At 55.4% G+C, this 20,498-nt stretch overlaps 6 protein-coding genes across 6 annotated transcripts in view; 2 read left to right on the top strand and 4 right to left on the bottom strand.

Annotated features, from left to right (window-relative positions):
* PTSG_07277 (seryl-tRNA synthetase) overlaps positions 1–2,334 on the bottom strand; it is a gene marked incomplete at both ends in the record, with an annotated part of 4,118 nt that extends 1,784 nt beyond the window's left edge. The window contains 9 exons of the mRNA XM_004990719.1: positions 49–204; positions 370–501; positions 708–789; positions 987–1,130; positions 1,263–1,330; positions 1,494–1,604; positions 1,801–1,871; positions 1,997–2,080; positions 2,274–2,334. Of these exons, the coding sequence (XP_004990776.1) occupies positions 49–204; positions 370–501; positions 708–789; positions 987–1,130; positions 1,263–1,330; positions 1,494–1,604; positions 1,801–1,871; positions 1,997–2,080; positions 2,274–2,334 (909 nt within the window). The remainder of the gene's footprint in view (positions 1–48; positions 205–369; positions 502–707; positions 790–986; positions 1,131–1,262; positions 1,331–1,493; positions 1,605–1,800; positions 1,872–1,996; positions 2,081–2,273) is intronic.
* A 181-nt stretch (positions 2,335–2,515) lies between these two features.
* PTSG_07276 (uncharacterized protein) lies at positions 2,516–7,343 on the top strand. The gene is made up of 15 exons (XM_004990718.1): positions 2,516–2,893; positions 3,128–3,192; positions 3,325–3,423; positions 3,608–3,690; positions 3,978–4,045; positions 4,287–4,335; positions 4,606–4,778; positions 5,010–5,090; positions 5,282–5,400; positions 5,604–5,718; positions 6,009–6,073; positions 6,230–6,310; positions 6,521–6,596; positions 6,804–6,980; positions 7,173–7,343. The coding sequence occupies exons 1-15, from the start codon at positions 2,792–2,794 to the stop codon at positions 7,173–7,175; spliced, it is 1,356 nt and encodes a 451-aa protein (XP_004990775.1). The 5' UTR covers positions 2,516–2,791; the 3' UTR covers positions 7,176–7,343.
* An 88-nt stretch (positions 7,344–7,431) lies between these two features.
* PTSG_07275 (uncharacterized protein) lies at positions 7,432–10,500 on the bottom strand (the record flags this gene model as incomplete). Its single annotated transcript, XM_004990717.1, has 10 exons — positions 10,474–10,500; positions 10,031–10,272; positions 9,741–9,792; positions 9,210–9,496; positions 8,975–9,065; positions 8,669–8,736; positions 8,467–8,521; positions 8,110–8,222; positions 7,780–7,948; positions 7,432–7,487 (listed from the first exon to the last, which is right to left on the bottom strand). Exons 2-10 carry the CDS (start codon positions 10,205–10,207, stop codon positions 7,432–7,434), a joined length of 1,068 nt encoding a protein of 355 aa, XP_004990774.1. The 5' UTR covers positions 10,208–10,272; positions 10,474–10,500.
* A 33-nt stretch (positions 10,501–10,533) lies between these two features.
* PTSG_07274 (uncharacterized protein) lies at positions 10,534–13,262 on the top strand (the record flags this gene model as incomplete). Its single annotated transcript, XM_004990716.1, has 5 exons — positions 10,534–11,678; positions 11,877–11,969; positions 12,164–12,294; positions 12,613–12,854; positions 13,137–13,262. Exons 1-5 carry the CDS (start codon positions 10,564–10,566, stop codon positions 13,260–13,262), a joined length of 1,707 nt encoding a protein of 568 aa, XP_004990773.1. The 5' UTR covers positions 10,534–10,563.
* Positions 13,263–13,684: 422 nt separating this feature from the next.
* On the bottom strand, positions 13,685–15,885 carry PTSG_07273 (uncharacterized protein; the record flags this gene model as incomplete). The annotated part of the gene is made up of 7 exons (XM_004990715.1): positions 13,685–13,875; positions 14,069–14,501; positions 14,745–14,825; positions 15,063–15,188; positions 15,369–15,485; positions 15,592–15,662; positions 15,816–15,885. The coding sequence occupies 7 exons, from the start codon at positions 15,883–15,885 to the stop codon at positions 13,685–13,687; spliced, it is 1,089 nt and encodes a 362-aa protein (XP_004990772.1).
* Positions 15,886–16,106: 221 nt separating this feature from the next.
* Positions 16,107–20,403, bottom strand: PTSG_07272 (uncharacterized protein; the record flags this gene model as incomplete). The annotated part of the gene is made up of 8 exons (XM_004990714.1): positions 20,180–20,403; positions 18,825–19,233; positions 18,404–18,498; positions 17,923–18,143; positions 17,555–17,659; positions 16,839–17,349; positions 16,460–16,583; positions 16,107–16,256 (listed from the first exon to the last, which is right to left on the bottom strand). Exons 1-8 carry the CDS (start codon positions 20,299–20,301, stop codon positions 16,107–16,109), a joined length of 1,737 nt encoding a protein of 578 aa, XP_004990771.1. The 5' UTR covers positions 20,302–20,403.
* Positions 20,404–20,498: the final 95 nt, after the last annotated feature.

Below are 20,498 nucleotides of genomic sequence, written 5' to 3'. Positions count from 1 at the left end.
AAACAAACAAACAAACAAAGCACAGCAAAGCGTTGGTGTGGCGCCTACCTTTGGGACGATTGTTTCCTCCTGGTGGTAGGCGGCGATGGGCTGCTCGGCGGTGGCAATGAGGTACTTCTCCTCAACAGCGGTGTCGCCCTGGATCTCAGAGGCCTTGCCCGTCACCTTGTACAGCTCCTCGTCAAACTGGCTCAGCTGCGCCACCTGAGGAGATGAACGCAACGCACGGTGGTCATGCGATGGTGAGACCGCAAAGGAGAGGGGAAAGGGTTGCTCATCACAGCACGTACTCGAACAAGAGCCTGCAGCCGTGTGCATGAACGCATGATATGCACAGATGCATGCCTGCAAGCACATGGGGGTGGTTACCTTCTGCATTGCGTCCTTGCGCATGAAGAGGGGCGGGGAGAGTGCGGTGAACTTGCGGGCCATGAGAAACTGCAGCGCGTACGACACCAGCGCCATCTCCAGGCACACGCCCGGCCCGCGCAGGTAGTAGCACTGCAACCAGGATATTGTTTGGCGAGCAGGAGGGGGTCACACCAGGGGTCACACGGGATGGAAGCATGGAAGGGCACACACGCGCGCGCTTTGTGTGCGTGTGTGTGTTCATGAGAGTGTGTTCGCACAAGTGCGTGCGTGTGCATGTGTGTGTGTGTGTGTGTGTGTGTGTGTGTGTGTGTGTGTGTGTGTGTGTGGCTTCTCACCCTGCCGCCGGCAGCGTTGACGCCACGCTCAGAATCAACGCCGTCAATCATCACAATCAGATCAACGTGCGAGTACTTCTTCCTGTAATTGGGAGGCGTGGGGGAGGAGAGGGGGGAGACGAGCACGGTCAACACACCGCAAGGGGGGAACACAACGAGAACATGTACACATATGCACACGCGCACACACACACACACACACACACACACGCACGCACGCACACTCACACACACACACACACACACACTCACGCCCAATACATGAGCACGTGTGCGGACCTCGAGTGCTCGCGGGCAGCCTTGCCGACGGTGCGGACAATTGCGTTGTGCTCCTCGTCGCTGTGGACGGGAACAGACTCGTGCAGCTCGTTGCCGACAGAGCGAAGCAGCTCCTGTCGGTCAGCATCGTGCTTTTCCATCGCCCTGCGAGACGAAAGGTCAAACCACACACACACACACACAGAGTGAGATCACGTGGCAGTCTTTCATGACGCATAATGGATGTTTGCATCCGCGCACTGTTCAAGCATACATACACACAGCGAAGGCGTTTACTTCTTGTTGTCGGCCTTGAGGACGTCGATGTGGCTGCTGAGGTTCTTCACCTGCTTCACACACAGCTCCTGCGGACGTGGTGGTGCATATCGCGAAAGTGTAATGGTGCGCATGTGTGTGTGTGTATGTGTGTATGTATGTGTGTGAGAAGGGAAAGAGGTGGAATGCCAAAGTGGAAAGTGTGGCGGCTGGTACACATGGGATTTGGGGGACGACCGTAACTGGACTCACCGCGAGCGCCGCCTTGACATCGTCGAGGGAGGCCTTGTTGGTGGTGAGCTGCTTGATGAGGTCGTGGATGCTCTGCGGGATCTCGTCCGTGTCGCCCTGGCCCTCCTTGGCCTGAATACGCCACCATATGTTGCAGATGGTGGTGTTGATGAAGATGTGTGGTTGATGAGGAAGCAGCGCACACCGTAAAGGGGCACCGCCGTGCTACGAGGGAAACCTTGCGCAGACACACGCACAGCAGAGCAGGGCTGCGTCACACAACAAACACCGCAGCAAGGAATCGCGTATGTTCCCGAGCTGGACGCACCTTCATCTTGTCGCGAATGGTGTTGGAGCAGACATTCTTGGCCGCGTTGAGCTTGTCAGTGACAAACGTGCCTGAGAAATGCAAGAAAGCAACAGGAACACTCGTCAAAGCAAGCATCCTGTGCAACCGCCCTCACACACGCGCAAGTGCGTGCAGCATGCCAGCAATTTGCAAATCCCATCCATCAACCACATACATTGACGCCACTGCTCATCGATGGCGATGATGGTGTCCACGACTTTCACATCCTTGAAGCGCTTGCGCTGAATCTCGCGCACGCCTGCGTGAATGTGTGTGAGTGCGTGAGTGTGTGTGAGTGTGTGAGGGTGAGAGGGTGCTTGCGGGTGTGTGTGTGTGTGTGTGTGTGAGTGAGTGATGAGGTACAGCCACATACACACATTATCAACAGCCACAAACAAACACACACACACACACACACACGCACAGAGAAAAAACGCATGAGCGTGTCGCACCATCAGGGCCGAGGACGTCAGGGTCCTCCTGTTCGCGGAAGCTGGTGATGTCCAGAACCATGGCTGGTGCTTGGCGTTTGAGGTGGTGATGGTGGTGTGGGATATGTGGATGCTGGCTGGTGGTGGTTACACGTCTTGTGTGTTGATTGCTGTGTGAAAATGCCGAGCTGTGTAAGCAGCGTTGTCGCACACGAGGGTGGATGTGGAATTATTGTTGAAGATATAAGCCAATTATCTACAATACTTGCTGGGCAAGAGGCAGCAACGCGCAACAAGGACACGCAGCTCACGAAACACAAACGAAACACGTGGGTGCGCGGTTGGTGTTGCGGTGTGTTGGTGTTGGTGTTGCTGTTGTTGTGGGACGTGCACACTCTCAAATCAATCAACAAGCGAGCAAGCGAGCGAGCAAGCAAACAAGCGCACAGAGAGTCATAGAAGGGAGTGAAACTGGCGAAGCTAGCAACAGCGACGACGACAGCGCGCCACTCGCACCTGCAGCGAACAACAACAACAACATGGTTGCTGCAACCGCGGACGAGCGGAAGAGGCAGCCGCGACAGCCGCGCCAACGGGCTGTCAGCCTGAACGATGCAACGGCAACGGCCTTTGTGTCCCAGGTATGAGTCCTGGCTGATGGCGGGGGGTGAGGTGGCTGGGCGCAGAAACATTCTCACCAGGTTGCTCGTGTGCGTGTGTGTGTGCGTGTGCGTGTGCGTGTGTGTGTGTGTGTGTGTGCGTGTGTGTGTGTGTGCGTGCATGTGTGTGTGTACGTCTCTCCCACTCACTCACACACACTTACGCACGCACACACGCACACACGCATACACACACACACTCTCTCTCTGTGACAGGGACCCTACCGCTTCAAAATCCACAACACAAACTTTGAGGATGATGGCTCGCAGTCTTGGTTCTGGTATGTTGTCACGTGGTGAAACTGAGCGCGTGGGAGTGTGGATGTGCATGTGCGTGACAAACAGCATGAAACAGAGCTACCACTCTCCTGTGACGCTGACTCGACACACAACCTGCATTGTGCCCATGACAGGCGCCCCCATGTTGTGACGGTGCTGACGCTGGTCGTGTGTGCTGTCGTCTACATGGCTCTCTTCCTCGATGACGAGGACTCGTCCATCAATGCACAGCGGTGAGAACAGAGAGACAATATGTGTGTGCGTGCGTGCGTGCGTGCGTGCGTGCGTGCGTGCGTGTGTATGCATGCGTGTGTGTGGCTATGAATGCTCTTTTCCTTGTATGATCGATCGGCTTGGATTGGCAGTAAGAGCGTAGCATGTACTCACGCCCGACCCTCGCCCCCTCTGTGCGTGCAGTGGTGTTGCTGTTGCTTGTGGCGTCTTTCTGGTGCAGGCTGCCATGCAGTTCAACGATGGCCCGTTCATCCGCCCGCATCCTGGTCAGAAGCGTGACATGCTGCGTCGTGTGCTCACACACGCATGGTGCCGTGCTCATTGATCAGCCTGTGCGGTGTGTGTGTGTGCGTGTGTGTGTGTGTGTACGCGTGTGTGCGTGTGTGTGTGTGTGTGTGTGTGTGTGTGTGTGTGTGTGTGTGTGTGTGTGTGTGTGTGTGTGTGTTTGAACCTGTGCTCAGATGTATGCAATATGTTTTCAGAGTCATGTGTTGGTTGTTCCTCACGTTGAACCACCACGCCACCTCTCCCGTGTTATCGTGATTGTGTGCAGTTGTGTGGCGGCTGGTGTTGGGCGCATCTGTCCTCTATGAGATGGGGCTCCTCTTCATCCTCTTCCAGGTAACCGGCAGCGAATCGAAGTACTGCTCCTTGTCCATACGGAGCAAATGCACGCACTCACACACACACACACACACTCACTCACACAAACACACAAACACACAAACACATACACACTCACACACTCACCCACTCACTTACTCATTCACTCACACATATACACACACACACACACTGCCGCCACCACTCCTTGCCTTCTCACTGCATATGTGTGTGTGTGTGTGCACACGCTTCGCTGCAGAAACCAGAGGACGGCCGCCGGGCGCTCAAGTTCCTCGACCCAAATCTCGGTGGGGCGTCATGGTGGTGTGGGCGTGTGTGGATGGGGATGGACTCAGACTGATCAACGACACATGCACGGCCGCTGCCGTTTGTGGGCTTGTGCAGGACCAGATCACGGCCGTGCCCCGTGCAATAATCACCAACGTGACCCCTCACCCTACCTCGCCTTCTTCCACCACCACCACCACCACCACCACCACCACCACCACCATCATCATCATCATCATCATCATCACCACCACCACCGACGCCACTACACCGTGCGTTCAACACTGCAGGCCAGAAGTTGCCTGAGCAGACGTATGCTGACGACTGTCGTATTTATGTTCCGGACCATCCATCCGGAAACCCTTACGCAAACTTTCTCCAAAAGATGGATCGTTTTGTGATTGCGCACGCATTGGGGTGGGTTGTCAAGGCACTCGCCTTCAGGAACCTCAAGATTCTCCTGGTACGTGGTCCAAGTGATGGTAACAGCGTGTGAGGGTGTGAGCAGTTTGCTTTGTTGTGGAGTTTGTGTGGTGATGGTGGTGGTGGTGGATGTGTGAGATTGTAAATACGTGGCGTACTGTAGTTGTTTGTGTTGGGCAGACAAAGGCTGTCGTGAAACACTGCCATGAGTGAGTTTGTGCCTGTTCCGTGCGCTGTCACCTCATCCCCCGTCACCTCATCACCACGACAGGTGTGCAGTTTTGCATTTGAGCTGTTTGAGTACATGCTTGAGTTTCAGCTGCCAAACTTTGGCGAGTGCTGGTGGGACCACGTGAGTTTCAGCAACACCACATGCCTTTCTTCTTGTTGACATGGTGTCCCTGTGTGACGGCGTTGTTCATGTGTACATGCTGATGCTTGTGTGTGTGTGTGTGTGCGTGTGTGTACTTTTTTGAGGTTCCCTCAACTCACGCTACCATTGTGTGTGTGTGTGTGTGTGTGTGTGTGTGTGTGTGTGTGCAGTGGGTGCTGGACTTTATCGTGTGCAACGGGGGCGGGATTGCGGTTGGGCTGCTGCTCTGCCGCTATCTCGAGATGAAGGAGTACCGCTGGCGCGGCATCAACAAGATCCCGACTGCAAGGTGTGGGAAGCGGTGTTGCTGTGTTTGTTTGTGAGCCGCTGTGATTTAAGTGCGCATGCAATGCGCCGCCCAAAGCTTGCATGTTCCCTTTCACGGCACCACCACCACACCACCACCACCACCACCACCACCACCACCACCACCACCACCACCAACACTCACCATCCCCAACACCACCACTATCACCTCGTCGTCGTCACCAGGGGCAAGCTGATGCGCGCAATTGCGCAGTTTTCGCCGTACGCATGGACGAATTTCCAGTGGGGCCCGTACCGCGACCTCAAGCACTGGCTCGTCACGCTCTTTGCAATCTGGATGGTGGGAACACGTTGCATACAAGTGGTCGTGTTTGTTGCGTTTGTGCTTTGTTTTGCGTGTCTGTACATGTGTGCATGTGTGCATGTGTGCGTGTGTGTGTGTTTGCATGTGTGCGTGTGTGTGTTTGCATGTGTGCATGTGTGTGTTTGCATGTGTGTGTGTGCATGTGTGTGCATGTGTGTGTTTGCATGTGTGTGCATGTGTGTGCATGTGTGTGTGTGCGTGTTGTGTTCATTGTACCACGTCCCCACAACTCACTTCCTCCCTCGTTCATGCGTTCTGATCACCAGATGCTCTGTTCGGATCTCAACGCGTTTTATCTCAAGTCCACGCTCTGGATCCCTGCTGACCACAGGTGTGCAAATCACCACCGTTAATGCACACACACGAAAAGACAAACACACACACATACACACACACACATCGCACATAAGTGCGCCGCTGACTGACATGATCCTTGTTGACCTCACCTCACAACCCCTCACGTCACCACATTTCACCATCGTGACAGCTTCAACGTGTACCGGCTGCTGTTCGCGGGGTGCGCCGCCCCCGTTGCCGTCGCAGAACTCAACGCGTACATCACAGACCCGTACGTGGCCCGCTCTGGACTGTGGACCGTGTGTGTGTGTCTGTGGGTAGGTGAGTGTGTGTGTGTGTGTTTTGTGTGTCTGTATGTGTGAGTGTGTGTGAGTGTGTGATGTTGTGCTGTTGTTTGACTGTGGTTGAGTTGTCATTTCCGTGCCTGCGCCTTTGTCTGATATCTCCTTCGTACCTGTGTGCGTGGCTGTGATTGCTGCAGGACGTGCAAGAAGATGGGCCAGCAGGTCTCGATGGTCGGGCTCATCCTCATCACCGAAGATCTCATCGCATACAAGGTTCGCGCGCACACACACACATGTGCATGTGCACATTGGTTCTCCTCCCCCCTTTCCACATGCACACATGCACACACATGCACACACATGCACACACATGCACACACATGCACACACATGCACACACATGCACACACATGCACACACTTACACACGCTTTCACTCACCCCAACCACCCTCCCTCCACTCACCCTCCATTCGCGTCAGTATTGGGACGACATCCCACCGCTGACGGCGGCTGATCCCGCGTGGTTGATGACGGCGGGCGTGGTGGCCTTTGTTCTCGTCGCAATCACCATCCATTACGCAATCAAAGAACTCTTCTGCCCAAACAAACAAAGGGCACACGCCCTCGACATTGCACTCCAGCCAAAGAAGCTGCAGGTGTGTTCATGTGTGTGTGCATATGCGTGTGTTTATGTGTGTGTGAAGGTGTGCAGGTGTGTTCATGTGTGTGTGTGCATGTGCGTGTGTTTATGTGTGTTCATGTGTCTTGTATGTGTGAATGTGTGTGCTTGCCTGCGACGCGGGATATGATGTTGCCTCACTCTCGATTGTGTGCATGATACGTAACAGTGACGTGCAGCAAGGACCACCAACACCAACGCAACTCGCCTCCACGACGCGATGGCACCAACACTCCAATATGGCCATTGTGTTACAAGTGCATGTGTACTTATAGCGTGTAGTGATAGATAGCCGTTTCATTGTGCTGTTTCAGAACACTTATTAAACAGAACCAAACTGTTTTCAACGGCACGTTCCAACAAAACGTGTTCCAGCACTACGCTCCATTCCATTTGAACTGTACGAGAGCTTTCATCATGTCTAGCGTTTACTGCAAAAAGTATTGGAGGTAACTCGGGGTATGCTCATATGTACACAGACGTTCTTATGTGGTGTTTGTGTCGTGTCGTGTAGTGTGCAGTGTGTGTGTGTGTGTGTGTGTGTGTGTGTGTGTGTGTGTTCGTTCGTTCACGAGGACAAGAACTGGCCAAGGTCCAGGCGCGGCGGAAGATCACTGTACACGCAATGACACGTCATTCCAGGAGTTGTGAGTACGCTGCCATGCAAGGAACGCACACACACACACACACACACACCCCAAGAACCCCCCCCCCCCTACTCTTCCACACGCCAGCAATCCACCACGAGCATGACCGCGACCATCGTGAGAGCGCACCTGAGAGCTCGGCACGCGAGTCGTCGGGCTCCGGGTTGAGTCGATTCTCCTCCATCTCCAGCGCAACAATTTCGCGCTGGAGCAGAATTTCCTCATTCTTCTGCTGCATGACGCGTTCCATCTCAGCCAACTTGCGCGACATCTCCATCGCCTCCGTGAACTTCTCTACCTGCGCACCAGGCAGTGATGGTGGTGGTGGTGGTGGTTGGAATTAGAGGCAGGGGTGAATAAGGAGAGAAAACGAACAGGGGCCCAAGCACGTGTCGCAGCCGTGCAGCACATCTGCATCGCATCATCGCGCCAACAATGACGTTGCGTATGGTTGCGTACATAGATATCAACTTCCTGCTCCTGCAGTTGCTTCAGTTCCTCCTCCAACACCTTCTCCATCTCCGCCAACTTTGCATCCAGCACGGCCTGTTCCTCGGGCGTCAGATCAAGCGCTGTTGGCAACGACGACCATGATGATGATGATGATGATGATGATGATGATGATGATGATGATGATGATGATGATGATGATGATGGTGGTGGTGGTGGTATGATGTGATGGGTGAGAACAAGGAGCATTTGTGTGACACCACCCGTTTCGGGCACGACGTGATGCCATGACCGGGGGTCACAATGCTTCACCACTATCATCGCTGTCGTCTTCATCACCATCGCCATCACAGTTGTTGCCCGTACCTTCGTTCCCTGCGCGCGATTGTTGTGACCGCTCGCGTAACCGATGCAGCGCCGCCTGAACAGCGAACGAATGACATGTGCACACAGCAAACAGCAGTGAGCAGGACAATGCGCACATGTACGTTTGTGTGTGTGAGATATGTGTGTGTATGTGTATGTGTGTATGTGTGTGTGTGTGTGTGCAAGCGCCGCGTGCACCCACGAGGTTTGATCTGATGGTGGAGACGAGTGTTGAGCCCGCCGTCGTTGCTGCTCGCCCAAACGTCGATCCTACAAAATGGTGATCGTGATGGCGTTGACAACATAAGCTTCAGTTTCACAAAGGAACCCCTCATCAATCACACACACACACAGACACACACGCACGCACACACACACACACACACACACACAGACACACACACACGCACACACACACACACACACACACACACACACGCACACACACACACATACACACACACACACACACACACACACACACACAACCCCGCTTCTGTTGCCGGACCTGCGCCGAGGACGAGGCTGCCGAAGACACCCGTGGCCGCGGAGAGGCCAGACCGCATCGCCACGCCGGCAGACGCGAGCGACGACCCGAGCTGGCGGTGGGATGGAGTGGTGTGGGGAAGACAAGAGAGGGGGGGGGACGATGTGACACAGCCGCGAGAGCGTGCGTCAAGTAGTAACACACGCGTGCATGCACAGAGACAGAAACACACACGCACTAAGACACACGCACTCACCTCGAGGATGGGATCAATCGCTGATGGGGGTACAGGAGGAGGAAGGCGAAACAGGGGCACGTGTGCATCGTCTTCGTCGTCGTCGCCATCACCGTGCCCTCCAATGTCATTGACGGCACTGGCATCTCCAACGCTGCCACTCCCGCGCCTGCTCACCCGACTCGGCCTTCTTCTTGCACCGCGACTGGCGTCCCCAGCACCATCATTATCAGCATCACTGGCGTCATCGTCACTGTATGTCATTCCCTTTGCACCAGAGCCGCGACCACCACCGCAGAACTCGAGATCTAACACCCATCGCATGAAATGCAAGCGTAGGCAAGTTGGAGGTGAGAGTAAATGTGCGAGTGTGTGAGTGTGTGAGTGTGAGTGAGTGAGTGAGTGAGTGAGTGTGTGAGTGAGAGTGAGTGAGAGAGCGAGCGAGCGAGTGAGTGCATGAGAGAGTGTGTGTGTGAGTGAGAGTGTGTGTATGTATTTGTGCGACGACACTGATCTCAGGCTGCGATGCGATGGGTTCCAGTGCTGACTCACCATCCCTTGCCGTGGCAACACCAAGAAAAGCGTAGTGCATCAGCTGCAGCACCTGCAACGCAACGTGCACACATGTAATGTGTGAAAACAAAAGGCAGTCATGCAAAGGTGTAGAGGTGCACACACGCGAGGGTGGCAACAGATGACATTCAGCTCCACATTATAGACACAACCATGTGTATACACACACACAAACAAACAAACACACACGCACGCACGCACGCACACACACGAGCACAGAAACACACATACATACATACATACATACATACAAACGCACACCCACGTACGGATTTTTTCCATGTGAATGTGACAGGGGTTGAGCTGTTGGCCATGAGAGCGAGCAGTTGTGTACGGTCGAGCGGGGCTATGTTGGACGAATGTGGTATACTGTCACTGCCGGTTCTCGCTGGGAGAAGTCGCCGAAACTCGGCCACCGCTTGCGCATGCTCTTCCTCCTCTTCCATTTTGTGCTTGTATGTTCGTGTGCGTGAGCGGTGAAGTGGGTTGGAGGGTTGTTTCCCACTTATTTCTGCAGTGATGACGTTCCACGTGAGATTCCATTTCAAGCAGCACGAGTGAACAAGGCAGTCAAAGAGATGCAGGAGGCTGGTGACGGGCAGGGCATTCAATTGGCAAGCAAGCAAGCAAGCAACAAGGCGTGATGTTGACAGAACGCTGCAGTCATTGTCGCATCCATGCGTGGTCAAACACAAACAGCTTTCACACCAACCGGCGATGACGCGACGAAAGTCTTGGCGATTGTTGGAAAATACCACAAATTTTCTGCACCCACGCTGCGACGAAGAAGAAGACGAACACGATGTGGGGTGCGATGCGTGGTGGCGGTGGTGGGTTGATGGGAGGTGGTGGTACGGGCGGTGGTGGGTTGATGGGAGGCGGTGGTCAACATCTGCAGCAACAGCACCAGCTCCAGCAGCAGCAGCATCATCATCTGCAACAACCGTGCTTCCAACAGCAACAGCAGCGGATGTTCCAACAGCCACAGCAATCATTCCAACAACTGCAGTTTGGTCAGCCTCTTCAACCTCAGCAGCAGCTGCAGCAGCCACCACAGCAGCCGTTCATGATGGTGCAGCAGCAGCCGTTTGTGTCATCACAACCACAGCAACCGCAAACGTTCGTGCCATCGCAACCACCGCAACCACAGCCGATGGGATATGCTGCGGCGTTTGTTCCAACACCCATGAGTGGTGCGCCGATGACAACCTCGACATCGGGTCGACAAGGGCTCATGCCGACGCCGCCCACACCAGCAAAGCCTGGCCTCATGCCTTTGCCACAGCAATTACAGCAGCAACAGCAGATGCCACAACAACCGATGACGCAGCAACAGACGCCGCAGCATCAGGCCTTTCAGGCGTGGCCCACAGCAGGTGGGGTACAGTTTCAACAGCAGCAGCAGCAGCAGCAGCAGCAGCAGCAGCAGCAGCAACAGCAGCAGCAGCAGCGTTACCAACAGCAGCATGGGCAGCAGCGACAAGCAAATAACCAGCGACGAAGAAATCAGCCTCGTCGCAAGCAACAGCAGCAGCGCAAGCGAGACCAACGACAAGGCCAAATCGCCTCGTCGACCAACACGTTGCCCGCAGCTGCTGTGCAAGCGTCGACAAGCGCATCAACAAGTGCCTCCAGCAGCAGTGCAGCCTTGACCAGCGTCAAGCCTCGCAAGGAGAAGAAGAAGAGTGCTCCCAACATCCTTGGAATTGGCGGCAGCGACACAGATTCAAGCTCTGACGACAATGACGACAACAACAGCGACGACGATGGGAACGGGGATGGTGGCGATGCAGCGTACGTTGATGAGGAGGCGCTTGCAGCCGCCGCGGTGAATCGCGATGGCGGCGGTGGGGGCGGGAAGAAGCAGTGGAAGTACGACCCGAAGGAGATTGAGGAGTGGCGTGCAGCACGACGCAAGTAAGCACTGCTGTTGGTGTGTGTGTGTATGTGTGTGTGTGTGTGTGTGTGTGTGTGTGTGTGTGTGTGTGTGTGTGTGTGTGTGTGTGGACATGTACATTTTCGTTTGCTTTTTGTTTTGTACCTGCTCGTCAGCGCTTGCTCGATGCTGCAGCCAATCCCGTTGATCTGTTCTCGCCACATACACTGCTGCAATAGAAACTACCCCACGGATGCCAACATGCAGCGCAAGCAGCAGCAGGAGCAGGAGAAGGAGCAGAGCGGGAATGTGGCCCGCGCAACCGAATTCAAGTGCGAACACGTGTGCAGGGCATGCAGTGCAGTCATGACATGCTTAAAACTGCCGCTCGTGTTGCTTCTTCCCGATACTTGTTGCGACTGCGGCTGCTTCGTTCAACTTATGACGTGCACATGCTCACCGCTTCAGCGTCCATCCTCTTCATCCTCACCCTAAACCACTGCGCCCGGTGTGTCGATGATTGCAGATATGCGGGCAAAGGGCGAGTCGTTGGGCGGTCGACAGGTCCGCGTGTTGCACCGCTGCCGGAAGAGGCGGCGACGCAGCTCGTGGCCTCTATTCAATATGACGCGGCCGCGCTCATCACAGATGCAGACGGTACTGCACTTCTGTGTGTGTGTGTGGGGGGGGTGAGAGAGTGTGTGTGACTGTGACTGTGACTGTGACTATGCGTGTGACTGTGACTCTGTGTGAGTGTGGGTGCGGGTGTGGGTGTGTAGTGTGCTTGTGTGTTTGGATGCACATGTCTCTCTCACTCACACATGCGCACACATTCTCACACATGCGCACGCATTCTCACACATTCTCACACATTCTCTCTGCCCCTTTCTCCTCTGTTTGACCCTGTTTTGATGACATCACCTTTTCATACCACTCCGCGTGACCCATCCGATGGTCCTCAACCCCTCACTGCAGGCGCTGCTGTCCCAGATGAGTGCCGAAGCGATGTGGCCCCGCCCCTCCCGCCGAAATACAACAACGACGATAACAGCAGTGGCCATGGTGGTGATGGTGATGGTGGTGGAGGAGCTGTCAGTCACGAGCGCAGTCGTCGCCAACACCGCCGCCACGCTGACGACAATGATAATGCACTGCCGCCAAAGAAGAGCAAATCCCTCATCCAGACCACAGTCAACAAACCCACCCTCCTGCGAATGGTGTGTGTGTGTGTGTGTGTGTGTGTGTGTGTGTGTGTGTGTGTGTGTGTGTGTGTGTGTGTGTGTGTGTGTGTGTGTGTGTGTGTGCGTGTGTGTGTGTGTGTGCGTGTGTATGTGTGTGTGTGTGTGCGTGCGTGCGTGTTTTTAATGCCACCTTGACTTCCTACCACACCCACGCCGCTGCCCTGATCAACCTCACCATTTCACAACACACACACACGCACGCACGCACATCTGCCACCATCGCCACCATCGCCACCATCGCCTCCTCTGCTTTGTCAGCTGCTCGACACGGAAATCCGGCAGGAAACAAACATCATTCTGCAGTGCATTCAACACGCCATCACCCACAACTTCTATCAATCACAACCATCCACATTGTCATCCAGCGCAAACGACACCGCTTGATTCCACACACTTGTGTATGCGTGTGAATGCTTGTGAGTGCGTGTGTGTGTGTGTGTGTGTGCGCGCGCGTGTATGTGTGTGTGTGTATGTGTGCTAGGGTTTCACGCACGTGCGTCGCTGTCGCTGTGGGTGTGTGTTGTGGAATTGCTAACATATAATCGAACCACCAAGTGAATGTCAGCACAACAACGCAAGCGAAAAGGAGAAAAGACAGCAAGTTGGCAAGCAAGATGCAAGATGCAAGAACAAAATCACTCGTATGAAACACGCACGCCTACCCCCTCGCACTCACGTACAGCCTGGGGTTGCTGATGTGCAACACAGACGAAGAAGAGTGTTTGACAACAAACAAGCGCCAGACACATCCATCCCCACCACCCCACCTCATTCCATATCCCATGCCATCCCATGACGTGTTGGCATCATTGGGCCGGTGCGCGGTGCAGGTCTTCGCAGATGGCGTCGACCTGGGTCAGGAACCGGCGGTAGTGCACGTTCTCCTGTCCACCAACGCGGACCCGGAACATGTTCATGAGCGCATCCACGCTCGACTGCTTCACGCCGTCCGTCAGGCGTAGGTCAGACAACACTCGCTGGAACTGGGACCGTGTCACTGCAGTGGCGGCGGTGTTGTGGAGACGCAAAGTGTGAGACGCCATGTGTGAGACAAGCAGAGGCATCGCCTGGCCCACACATGACACCACACCACACACCACACCACACCACACCACACCACACCACACCACACCACACCACACCACACCACACCACACCACACCACATCACATCACATCATAATCCCTTACCTGATCCCCTGTTGACGCGGTCGTAGTCCTTGAAGTCGTCGTTCATGGCCACACCCCTCTCGTCCACAATCCGCGCCACGTGCATCAGCACCTCCTCCGCCACGTTCTTCTCCTCCCCCGCCATCTTGCGTGTGTTCGCCTCCACCTCAATGTCCATTGGCGGGATGAACTGCTGGCTCTCCAGCGTCGGCTCCCGGTGCAGGTCTGTGGCGCCAAACACGGCGTCCACCTCCCGGCAGAACTTGACGTAGTTCACGTGCTCCGGCACCTCGGGTACCGCGTACTCGCTCTCAAGTGCCCGGTACTCCGGCAGCGTCAGCTCCAGCCCGCACATGGACAGCGCAGAGCGGAACGCGCGCACGGTGACGCGGCCCTTACGCAACTTGTCAAACCCGCGCATGTGTTCGATGATGCGGATACGGCGCTGGGCAACCTGGTGAGGCATTTGGTGGAAATGGGGGAGGAAGGCATGAGCAATGGGGCATGACGAGGGGACAGGCATTTCCTTTGTACCTGCGTGCGTGTGCGTATGTGCGTGTGTGTGTGTGTGTGCTTGTGTGCTTGTGTGTGTTTGTGTGTGCTTGTGTGTGTCTCTCTCTCTGTGTGTTGCAACAGACTACATCGCCCTTCCTCTATCATCACCACCAACAGCGGCACGAAAAGCACAGGCCAATACCGCGAGCTTGATTTTCTCCATTGTCTCCTCCAGGTCCGCGCCGTCGTCTTTGTCCCGGAACTGATTCCGCCGCGTCTCAACCTGGCAGTCGCAATGATGGCGATGGTGGCGACGATGAACGTGGAAGAGGGCATGATGGCAGGGGCTGGTGCCAGTGATGGTGTTCCCTCACTCCCCTGTAGCCACACACTTACACACACACTTAAACACAAACACACAAACACACAGAGACATCTGCACATACTCACACACACACACACACACACTCGCTTACACACACACACAGGCACATGCACACACACTCGCTATCATACGCACCTCCTTGACACCGCGGAGAGTGTTCTGTGTGAGGTTTGCGAGCGCAGCTGCTGGGGCAAGGTCGTTGAGGAAGAGGCGATACGAGACGAGCCCGTCGTGTCCAAAGTACAGCTGCAGCAGCCGCACCTGGCGCGTTGTAGTCGTAATGTGGAGAGGGGTGTGACAGCATGAGCGAGATGGGTGTGTGAGGACACAATAACAGAGAATCGGCAAACAAAGAAAGAAAGAACACACGATATTGGAGTCAGACAGCAGACAACGATGAACAACGGTCACGGCAGGATCAACACGTGCATTGCTCTTCACCTGTCGCGGGGTGAGGACGATGCGGGCCATATCCAGCGCCTGTGCAAACTGCTGCTCCGTTACTTTGCCTTTGTTGTGCCGGTCAAAATCCTTCAAGTAGTCCTTCGGCTGCAGCTTCTGCACATCCATTCACACACGCGCGCACAACCAGATTAGCGATACGAGAGCAAGTGTGCATGCACGAGCATGTGCGCATGTGCGCATGTGTGTGTGTTTGACGTACGTGTTTGGCGACTTGGAAGCGGATGGACTCCATTGCTTCGTCAACTTCATCCAGCGACTGCTCATCAAACCCTGATGAAGCCAGCAGCAACAGATATGGATATGAGCAACGCATCTCACCCAAACTTGTCACAAGCGCATGCACACATGAACACATGAACACATGAACACATGCACACATACATGCACATGCACCCTTCTTCAACCCTCCCACGCAATACACACCCTTTGTGCGCGGTGTCTGTTGCGTGGCGTCCTGCACCTCCCGAACAACTTCTGTCTCCGGTCGCGTCATCCTGGCAAAGCGGAACAGACAGCGGAACAGACAATCACACGGAATGAGACCCCATCATCAGCGGCAAATTGTTGCGGTCGTGAACGTGAGTGAACGTGTGAGCGTGAGAGGGTACCCACTTGTCGTGTGCTTGATTCGTACAAGTCGCACAAGCTACATGTGAACCATCTGTCTCTCTTGCCCCTCCTCTCCCCTCCCCCTCTGTATCCTTTCTCGCCACTTCAGTCACCGCACGTGGTTGGCGCCTTCTCGAGGTTTCTGGTGGGGAGCAGGAGGTCGTCCATATCCGACGCAAACCGGCGCCAGGCAATGACTGCTGGCGGTGCTGCCGTCGTGTCCGTGTACGCAGCAGTCAACGCATTCAGGTGATCCTAGTTTGGGGGGGGGAGTTGGGGAGAGGAGGAGGAGATGCGCATGATTCAGGCGTAAGCACATGAACGCTGACGCTTGGGCGTACGAACAAACAGTACAAACACATGTTCAAATACACACATGCACACATACATAGAGACAAGTAAGCACACACACACACACATAGACACACACGAGCACAAGCACGATGTGAGGGGCGCACCTCTGACATGTCTGGGTGCATTGCCTTGACGCCCGTCTTGAACTGGGCGGCGGTGATGAGGCCTTTGCGCAGTCGATCAAAGTCCCGCAGATACTCCGCTGCACGCAGTGATCGCTCCACAACCCTGACAGTGACAGCAAACATGGTGGTGGTGGTGATGGTGGTGGTGGTGGTGGTGGTGGTGATGTGAGGGATGGCTGTTGTAGATGCATTTCAGTCGCGCACGAACGTGGCTCGACAACAAGCAAAATTGATGGTGGTGGTGCATGAACACAATGTTCAAACACACGATCACAGACGAAGAAGGAAATGCAATCACGCGCACGATACTGTCAGCACAAGTCCATGCAGCCAGGAGCATGAGGGCGTGTGGTCTCACCTGAGCTTGAGCATAGCAATGGCTTCGTCGAGGTCTGCCATGCGTTCCTCTCGCTCTGCATCGACATCCTTCATCGTCTTGAAGTTGGCGATGCTGGCCTTGTCAAAGTACAGTTGCTCCTGCGGCTTCAGGTTCGAATCTTCGTCTACGTCCGCGATGAACTTGTGGTAGTTGACGTGTCCCGTTGCTGCGTTCGTGTACTTGTCGCACACCAACTCCACGTCCCTCTCCTGCAACGGCAGCCCCAGCGTCAGGTCGAGCAGCCGCCGGAACTGTGCGCGCGTCACGCCCTTGGTGAAGCCGTGGCGGCGGTCAAAGTCCCTGAACTGGGGATACAGGTCGAGGTTTCGCTCGTCAACGTGCTGCTTGATGGCGGCGAGCACCAGCTGCACGCGTTCCTCGTCCTCCCCTGCCAGCTCGTTCTCGTCCCGCACAATGTCCTTTCGCGTGCGCGTCGGCACAGACGCAAGCGGGTCCCGGACAAGATCGTCATCTTTGCCCGTCACAAATGCTGCCGTGGTGGTGGTGGTGGTGGTGGTGGTGGTGGTGATAATGATGACGATGGGCGAGTGGAGGAAGTGAGGTGAGGTGGGGCGAGGCGCGTGTAGACATCAGAAGAAGCAAAACAAGAACAACTAGTACTCGCGTGACACAATGACACCACTGTGCACATCACAATCGCCGTCTGCCGTGTGTGTGTGTGAGTGTGTGCGTACCTTCGTCAACCTGTTTGCAGAACTGCCTGTAGTTGACGCGCCCGTCCGGTGCTCTGAACCGCTCCACCAGCGCATTCACCTGCTCCCGCGTCAGCCGCACCCCGCCTGTGTGTGTGTGTGTGTGTGTGTGTGTGTGTGTGTGTGTGTGTGTGTGTGTGTGTGTGTGTGTGTGTGTGTGTGTGTGTGTGTTGAAGATCACCTCGTGAGTGAGTGTGTGTGTGTGTGTGTGTGTGTCTCAGTCACACGGGTTGCAATGGCGTGCTTCACCACGCCAACGTGCCCCCTCCCCCTTTCCACACATCCAGCCACCCACGATGGTCCAACCGACACCCACGGCACACGATGCACCACCACGTCGACAACAGCACCTGGTGCGGAGCAGGCGAGGCTCAGGCCGCACTCAAACTGGTTTGCCGTGATGCAAGACGAGTTGAGCTTGTCGTAATCCCGCATAAACTCCACGGGGCGCACGCGCGTCTTGTGAAAGGCAACCTGCAGCTCTCGCAACACGTCGTCGGCGCTGGCCGCCCTGATGGTGCCGGCACCAGGCACGTCCTCCATCTCCCTCTTGCGCAGCGTGTTGCGGAACCTGTCGTGTGTGTGTGTGTGGGGGGGGGGTTTGAAGTGGATGACGAGGATGCGGGGAGGAGGAGGAGGTGAGAGACAGGTGTGTGCAACCCTGTGTATGTATGTATGTGTGTATGTATATGCGTGTGTGTGCTGTGTGCGTGTGTGCGTGTGTGTGTATGTGTGCGTGTGTGTGTGTGTGTGTGTGCTGAGACGCAGATGACTGCGCCTGCTGTTGTGTACGAGTTCTGCGACACGATAGATGTGTGTGGTGGGCCGTACCCGAGTGGCTGCTCGGGGCCAATGCCTTCCACGTCGCGATGGAAGGCGAGGTAGTTGACCATATTGTTGTCCTGCAGAAAGCGGTTGGCAATCACCTGCAGCCGGTTATGGCAGGTGACGGGCACATGAAGGGAACGCAGTGTGGAGGGTAGAGTGGTGTTGACAGTGTCAGCACAGCAATGGTGGAATGTATGCTCACAACAAACGCACACCAGCAAACGGAGGCGGTTCATACAAAACCAACGCAGCTGCAGCTGTGCAAGGTGCACAAGAACCCACGCACCGTCACATTCATACCCAAACACACACATGCACATGCACATACACATGCACATGCACACATACACATGCACACATACACATGCACGCACAAGAACCCTCCCCCCCCCAACACACACGCACGCACGGCAGTGGGGCTCACCCTGACGTGGAAGGGCTCAATGTCCTTGGGCGCGGGGAGGTTGCGCTCAAACTGTGCTGGGGTGACGATGCCCCTGTTGACCTTGTCAAACTCCTGGAACGCGGAGCGAACGGACATGCCGTATGTCTTGCAGTGCTTGCGGATGATGTCGCGCAGCTCAAAGTAGAGATCCTCCATCTCCGGGTCGTCGTATCCGAAGCGCGCGGCCGCGCCGATGAGCGACGTCTCGGCGCGGTCGGGCGTTGGCGGCTTCTCCGCAGGCGCCTTTTCCAGGTTGGTGCGGGTGAAGGCGCTGTACACGTCCTGCACAAACTGGCGATAGTTGACGCGGCCGTCGCCTGTGTCGTACTGCTTCAGCAGCGTTTCCCGCTGCTCCTCGCTCAGGCGCACGCCCACTTGGTCCAAGCACCTGATGTTGTGTTGAGTGTGCATGTGTTGGTTGATGGATGTGTTGGTGGTGAGTGCGAGTTGGTGGTGAGTGCGAGTTGGTGGTGAGCGTGTGTGTGTGTGTGCGTGTGTGAGTGTGTGAATGAATCAGTACAGCGTAGTGGTGTAACCAAGTGGGTTTGTTGTCAGCACATGGACGCAATCGTCACATGCAAGTATCAACAATGAGAGCAGCAAAGACTACACACACGAGCGCGCGCACAACACCAACCACACACACACATACAACACGCAACGCACACACCATGTCACACACACACACATACAACACGCAACACAACACAACACAACACAACACAACACACCTTACCACACACACACAACATCTCAAGCACACAATACACGCAACAAAACACGCAACACCGCACGCAACACAACACCTGAGGAATTGGGACGGGGTGATGCGCCCGGCTCGGAGGGGTCAAAGTCACGGAAGTGCTCATCGACGCGAACACGGCGCAGGGCGATGGCGGCCTGAACCGCCTGGACTGCTTCGGTCATCGTCGCTCTGCGCTGTCGAGGCTGGTCGTGGTGGTGGCACTATTGCTTGTGTGGTGTGGTTTGGCAGCGGCGCGATGCTTTCTGCTTTCGTTGCTACGCGAATGTGTGAATGAATCAGTACAGCGTAGTGGTGTAACCAAGTGGGTTTGTTGTCAGCACATGGACGCAATCGTCACATGCAAGTATCAACAATGAGAGCAGCAAAGACTACACACACGAGCGCGCGCACAACACCAACCACACACACACATACAACACGCAACGCACACACCATGTCACACACACACACATACAACACGCAACACAACACAACACAACACAACACAACACACCTTACCACACACACACAACATCTCAAGCACACAATACACGCAACAAAACACGCAACACCGCACGCAACACAACACCTGAGGAATTGGGACGGGGTGATGCGCCCGGCTCGGAGGGGGTCAAAGTCACGGAAGTGCTCATCGACGCGAACACGGCGCAGGGCGATGGCGGCCTGAACCGCCTGGACTGCTTCGGTCATCGTCGCTCTGCGCTGTCGAGGCTGGTCGTGGTGGTGGCACTATTGCTTGTGTGGTGGTGGTTGGCAGCGGCGCGATGCTTTCTGCTTTCGTTGCTACGCGAAAGTTATGCTGTCGTCAAATGCAATATACGACACGACACTGGGAAAGATAGTGATGGAATTGCTGACGTGAGCAACAGCTGGGGGGTTGCTTCTGC

Source organism: Salpingoeca rosetta (assembly GCF_000188695.1).
Source record: "Salpingoeca rosetta unplaced genomic scaffold supercont1.22, whole genome shotgun sequence".
In the NCBI taxonomy this organism is placed as follows: domain Eukaryota; class Choanoflagellata; order Craspedida; family Salpingoecidae; genus Salpingoeca; species Salpingoeca rosetta.
The sequence above is the reverse complement of the archived record's forward strand: the minus strand, read 5'-3'. Positions and strand labels throughout refer to the sequence as shown.

Coding starts and splice junctions, on each gene's coding strand:
- PTSG_07276 (XM_004990718.1), top strand. CDS start 2,792: ATGGTTGCTGCAACCGCGGACGAGCGGAAGAGGCAGCCGCGACAGCCG. Junction 4,336..4,605: donor GTTCCTCGACCCAAATCTCG/GTGGGGCGTCAT, acceptor TCAACACTGCAG/GCCAGAAGTTGCCTGAGCAG. Junction 6,597..6,803: donor AAGATCTCATCGCATACAAG/GTTCGCGCGCAC, acceptor CATTCGCGTCAG/TATTGGGACGACATCCCACC.